General features: G+C 35.1%; 1 protein-coding gene across 1 annotated transcript; it reads right to left on the minus strand.

Annotated features, from left to right (window-relative positions):
• Nucleotides 1-3,769: 3,769 nt before the first annotated feature.
• On the minus strand, nucleotides 3,770-4,858 carry LOC115959011. Its single transcript, XM_031077309.1, has 2 exons — nucleotides 4,458-4,858; nucleotides 3,770-4,226 (listed from the first exon to the last, which is right to left on the minus strand). Exons 1-2 carry the CDS (start codon nucleotides 4,856-4,858, stop codon nucleotides 3,770-3,772), a joined length of 858 nt encoding a protein of 285 aa, XP_030933169.1.
• Between the last annotated feature and the right edge of the window lie 1,161 nt (nucleotides 4,859-6,019).

A 6,019-nucleotide genomic window follows, 5' to 3' on the forward strand; every position in this document is an offset into this window, starting at 1 on the left:
TTTGTTTTGTATTATATTTTTTCTTTGATGTATTGGGTTTGAGAATGAGTGTGTCCCTAATATTACTCCACTTTATGAGGACACTTATATTTATTGAATTTAAGTAAAATTTTAAAATTTTAATTTTTTTAAATAAAAATGAGAGAAAAATATAAATAATTTAATGATATGGAAGATGTGGGGAGATGAATAGTGATATTAAGGTAGAAGGCAGTGGGGAGATGAAAAGATAAAGGTAAGGAAAAAGCTTGGACAAAGTGTAAATGTAAAAAAAATAAAAAATAAAAAGTACAATTTTTTAAGGATAATTTTATTGATTTGAATTTAAATAAAATATTCCATGTTTAATTATTAAAAATAAAAAAAGATAGAAAATATAAATAATTTAATGATGTGAAAGATGTGACTAAATTTAAATGTTGAATAACATAAGATGAGAAGAAGAAAAAAAGTAAAAATAAAATATATAACAATAAATACCAATAAAGAGAACAATTGCACATAAAAGATTTTTGTTTTTTCTTATTACTCTAATTAAGATTGATGGTTTTTTTTTTTAATATATGTTTTTGTATTGTGTTTTTTTAATTTCCCATTAGAAAGTCTTTTATTTCCCTTTTATAATTTTGACTGAATTTTGGTTTGAATTAATACTTAGTTGTTTTTGGAAATAGGAATTTGAATATGCCTACCAGTTTTTTGACTAATAAATTATTATAAAATCTATTTTTTATTTCTTTAGTTTTATTTTAATTTTGGTTAAGTTAACATCATAATTTTGTGATGATTTTTTATTATTATGATAATTTCCTTATTCCTTAAGAGATGAGTTGTATATTAAGCAAATGTAACACACTACAACAAAGTTAGAAGAATATGGTTCACCTTAAAAAATATTAATGAAATACACAAAAAAAAAATATTAAAATGATATATTTGTAGAGATAAAAAGATTAAAAAAAATAAGTGTAAAAATCTTTCTTTCTTTTTTTTTTTTTTTGAAAAAAAGACAATGCTTGAAGTAATTGTTACTTTTTATATATTATACTGCATTGCATAACATTTATATCCTACGCATTACGCGAGTCTACGGCTAGTTTCCTATAAAAACTAAATGATTCTACAAGTCTTCTATTGGGAATAAATTCTAATCTTAGGTTGCTAAAATGCAAATGTAGTAGAAACATGGTGAGAGAGAATAATGGGTTGTGTTCATGGTTAGTGTAATAAGCATGTGATATGATTGTGGGCTTCCTTTATAATAGGATCTTTTGTTACTCTTAGAGACGCCCTTATCCCCACCCAAAATGTTTTCCTATAATGACAAGCTCTATCTTTTTACCTCTAAAAATGCAATGCAATGGCCAAATGATATGCCCCTTTAATATATTGTCTCTAATCAAATAAACAAAAGCTCCTATCCCCTTTAGGTACAGGTTTATACGGAATTCAATTGTTTTCAATTTTTTCTTTTCTCTCTAAGAAAGAACCATCAACCTTAACTAACCAAAAAAAAAAAAAGAACCATCAACATTAATTAGAGTTATAAGAAAGAACAAAAATAGGATAACATTTAACAATTAAAGAGAAAAAAAAATTAAAAAACAAATCTAAAAGGCATTAACCAATGTGGAGTTTTAAAGAACTCTTGGTTTACCTAGAATATAATAGAGAAAATAAAAAATGAGACTAATACTAATTCTAGGAAACATATATAGAGAAATAGAAATAAGGATGCTAATTAAAGAACATTGGCAATACCATCAATCCCGTTTGAAGCTTAATCATAGCTCCACTAATTTGCTGACTTTCGACTTTTGGCTGGTATATATTTAGGTGTTCTCCAATGCCGTAAAATTCCTTATTGTCTGGTTTTACTTGAATTCCGGCAAACTACCCGATTAAATTAAGTGAGAAAATGAGCATAATGATTCTAGTGTAGAAAAAGAAAAAAGCAAAAAAAAAAATAAAGAATTCCCAAAGATTAGTAATTTGGCATAAATAGAATAATCTATAAAAAACATTCATTGAAAAATTGAGAGAGAGAGAGAGAGAACCTTTTTTTGAATTCCGGCAAACTACCCGATTAAATTAAGTGAAAAAATGAGCATAATGATTCTAGTGTAGAAAAAAAAAAAAAAAAAAGGATTCCCAAAGATTAGTAATTTGGCATAAATAGAAGAATGTATAAAAAATTCGTCGAAAAATTGAGGGAGAGAGAGAGAGAGAGACAGAGAGAGAACCTTTTTTGTGAGAGAAAACCATGCATAGAATGGAATAGATAGTTACAGATTTATAGTACGAGAGTGTGAATAAGAAGAGACAAAAATAAAGGAATATGAAGAGAAAGAAGAATAATAATATTTATGTAGAGGGTAGTGGAGAGATGAAAAGGTAAGGGTGGAGAAATGTTGAAAAAAGTGTAAATATTAAAATAAAATGAAAAGTAAATGTTAAAAACAATTATAGGAAAATTGGAAAGAAAATGATAGTGAGGTGGACGCTGATGTGGCTCAACTGGAGCGTAGCAACAATAAATGCTACACTTCAGCTTTTAGATATATATAGATAATATAGACTAGTGTTTAACCCACGCAATGCGCGGGATCGTTTTACATATTAATGAACTTTGCATCTAACATAAACTTAGTTATCTTACTTCTACTACATATGTTCAAACCTTAATAATGTAGTATATTTAAGCATATAATGTCCAATATCCCCTAAAAATTTTAAAAATTAATTTCTTCAGATCACTTCTTGTGTGTACTTTCCTATTATGAGAGACTAAAAAAAAATCTGACTTTAAGCAATTAAAACTTACATGACAATTCAAATAGCAAATCTGCTATTCCTAGGAATTCCCATGAATCACACCAAACTAAAACTTGCAAGACAATTTCAATTTTACAACCAAAATGTTTAAATGGAAATAATGTCTACAGGTTTATGAAAGTCATTCACCAAAACTAATGTCTGGAGCGAAGTTTCAGGGACTTAGAGAATTTTTGTTAAAATACTCTTTTCGTCCTTATGGGGACTTAGAGAATTGTTGTTACAATACTCTTTTCGTCCTTATGGGGACTTAGAGAATTTTTGTTAAAATACTCTTTTCATCCTTATGGGGACTTAGAGAATTTTTGTTGAAGTATTTTCTTCGTCCTTATCTGGACGATGTTTATCCATTTGAGGAATCTTATCATTTTTCTGGTTTGGACGATGAACATCCATTTAAGGAATCTTATCGTCTTTTTGAACAGAACGATGTACATCCATTTAAGGAATCTTATCATCTTTTTGAGCGGGACGATGTACATTCATTCAAGGAATCTTATCGTCTTTTTGATTTAGACGATGTACATCCATTTAAGGAATCTTATCGTCTTTTTTTTTTTTTTTTTTTTTTTTTTGTCAGGATGATGTACATCCTTTTTAAGGAATCTTATCGTCTTTCTAGTTTGGACGACCTTTTTGGTCTTTTGAGGAAGAAATAATTAGAGCGCATGAACTGCTGGATAATACTTGTGAAATGCTGAATAACAACTTACGAAATTCTCTTTAGATGTTCGACATTCCATGGACGAGGTAGCCTTTTTCCTCCTAAGTCTTCTAGGTGGTAACTTCCCTGTCATGAATAGTGGACGACTCTGTAGGGTCCTTCCCAGGTTAGACCAAGTTTGTCTTATACTGGATCTTTTGTTGCAAAAGTCACCTTCCGGAGGACCAGATCCCCAATGCTAAATCTTTTTAGTTTTACTCTCTGATTGTATTATGCGGCCATCTTCTGCTGGTACTTGGCCATTCTTTGGGAGGCTTGGTCTCTGACTTCGTCCAGACAGTCCAGGTTCTGCTTCAATTGATCGTCATTGTTTTGTTCGTCAAAGAACTCCCTCCTGAGGCTAGTGAGCCCCACTTCGACTGGGATGACTGTTTCTCTGCCGTACGTTAGGTTGAATGGTGTTTCTCCTGTTGGTGTTCGTGTCATCGTCCTGTAAGCCCACAGGACACTTGGTAATTCCTCGAGCCATGCTCCCTTTGCCCCCACTAACCGGGACTTGATAATCCTAAGCAAGGTTTGGTTGGTTACTTCTGTCTGCCCGTTGGCCTGAGGATGTCCTGGTGATGAGTACTTGTTTTTTATGCCTAGGCTCGAACAAAATGATCTGAACCCATTACTGTCGAACTGACGACCAATATCTGAGATGATCATCCTTGGTATCCCGAACCTGGAAACAATATTTTTTCATACAAAATTCTGTACCTTTGCTTCTATGGTCATTGCAAGAGCTTCCGCTTCGACCCACTTCGTGAAATAGTCAATTACGACGAGTAGGAACTTCATTTGTCTCTTTCCCTGTGGTAGGGGGCCCATAATGTCGATCCCCCACTGTGCGAATGGCCAGGGTGAGGAAATGGTCGTCATTTTTTCCCCTGGGACTCGTTGAACATTCCCATACCTTTGGCAACTATCACACATCTTCACGAAATCTGCTACGTCTTGCTGCATTGTGGGCCAGAAGTAACCTGCCCTCATGATCTTCCTGACAAGGGACTTTGACCCCATGTGATCTCTGCAAATCCCCCTATGTACTTCTTCCATGACATATCTGGCCTCTTCCTCTTCTATACACCTCAAGTAAGGCTGGGAGATGCCTCTTTTGTAAAGCTCGTCATTTAGTACTGTAAACCGGGCAGCACGCTTCTGGATCTTTTTGGCTTCTTCAAGGCTTGGTGGTAATCGTCCCTCTCGGAGGAACGACAAAATTGGACTCATCCATCCTGAGCGGGTGTGCACAGGGAAAGTTTGAAGCTCTTTGATGCTAGGGGTGTTTTGTTCTTCCAGCCTCCAATCATTCATCTTATCCCGGTCATTTGCTGAGGCACTCCATGCTACCTCATCTGCTTCTGCATTCTGATCTCATAGGATCTGAACAAACTCTGCACAATGAAAGGTACTCACCAGTTGGTTTGTCAGCTTGAGGTATTTCTGCATTATCATCTCTTTTGCTTCAAAATTTCCTCTTACTTGCCCTATGACGAGCTATGAGTTGCTCTTAAGCACGATATTTTCAGCTCCAAGTGCTCTAGCTATTCTTAGCCCTGTCAACAAGGCCTCATACTCCGCTTCATTATTAGTTATAGGGAATTTAAGCTGGACCCCATACTTGAAAGTATCCTTTTCAGGGGAAGTGATAACAACACCCGCTCCGCCTCCTTTCTGAGTGGACTATCCATCAGTGTTTATAGTCCAAAGATCTTCTTGGTCGCCTGCCTTCTCAAGGGTGGTGAATTTTGCTGTGAAATCGACAAATGCCTGAGCTTTTATGGCCGTTCGTGGGCAGTATTCTATATCAAGCTGGCTGAGCTCGATGGCCATTGTACCATTCGTCCTGCAGCCTCAAGTTTATTCATTGCTTTTTTGATGGGTTGGTCCATTATTACTATGATAGGGTTAGCTTGGAAGTACGGACGAAGTTTTCTTGACGCCACTATTAGAGCGAATGTGATCTTCTCTATGCGCGGATATCGTGCCTCAGCACCCTAGAAAGCCTGGCTGACATAGTATACAGGGAGTTAAACCTTGTTTTCTTCTCTGATCAAAGCTGCATTGACTGCCGTGACAAATACTGCCAAGTACAAGAATAAGTCTTCGCCTTCTTTAGACGGGCTTAAGAGTGGGGGTTTGCTCAAGTAGCGCTTCAACTCTTGAAACGCTGTTTCGCATTCCTCCGTCCAAGCAAACGCTTTCTTCAAGGTCTTAAAGAAAGGAAGGCATTTGTTTGTTGCCTTGGAGATGAACCTATTGAGGGCTGCCACTTTTCCTGTGAGGAATTGTACTTCTTTGATCGTCTTTGGTGAGGACATCTCAAGGATAGCTCTCACCTTTTCAGGATTTGCTTCAATTCCTCTTCACGACACCGTAAACCCGAGGAATTTCCCCGAGAAAACCCCAAAAGCACATTTGGACAGGTTTAATTTCATGCTATATTGTCTGAGTGTTTTGAACGTCTCCTTGAGA

The sequence above is a fragment of the Quercus lobata genome, chromosome 2 (genome assembly GCF_001633185.2).
Source record: "Quercus lobata isolate SW786 chromosome 2, ValleyOak3.0 Primary Assembly, whole genome shotgun sequence".
NCBI lineage: Eukaryota > Viridiplantae > Streptophyta > Magnoliopsida > Fagales > Fagaceae > Quercus > Quercus lobata.

What these genes read in the sequence shown, in the direction of transcription:
- LOC115959011 (XM_031077309.1), bottom strand. Translation starts at nt 4,858, where the DNA reads ATGAATGATTGGAGGCTGGAAGAACAAAACACCCCTAGCATCAAAGAG. An exon ending in ATGTGTGATAGTTGCCAAAG is followed by an intron (nt 4,227 to 4,457) that starts GTATGGGAATGT and finishes TATTGTTTCCAG; the next exon opens with GTTCGGGATACCAAGGATGA.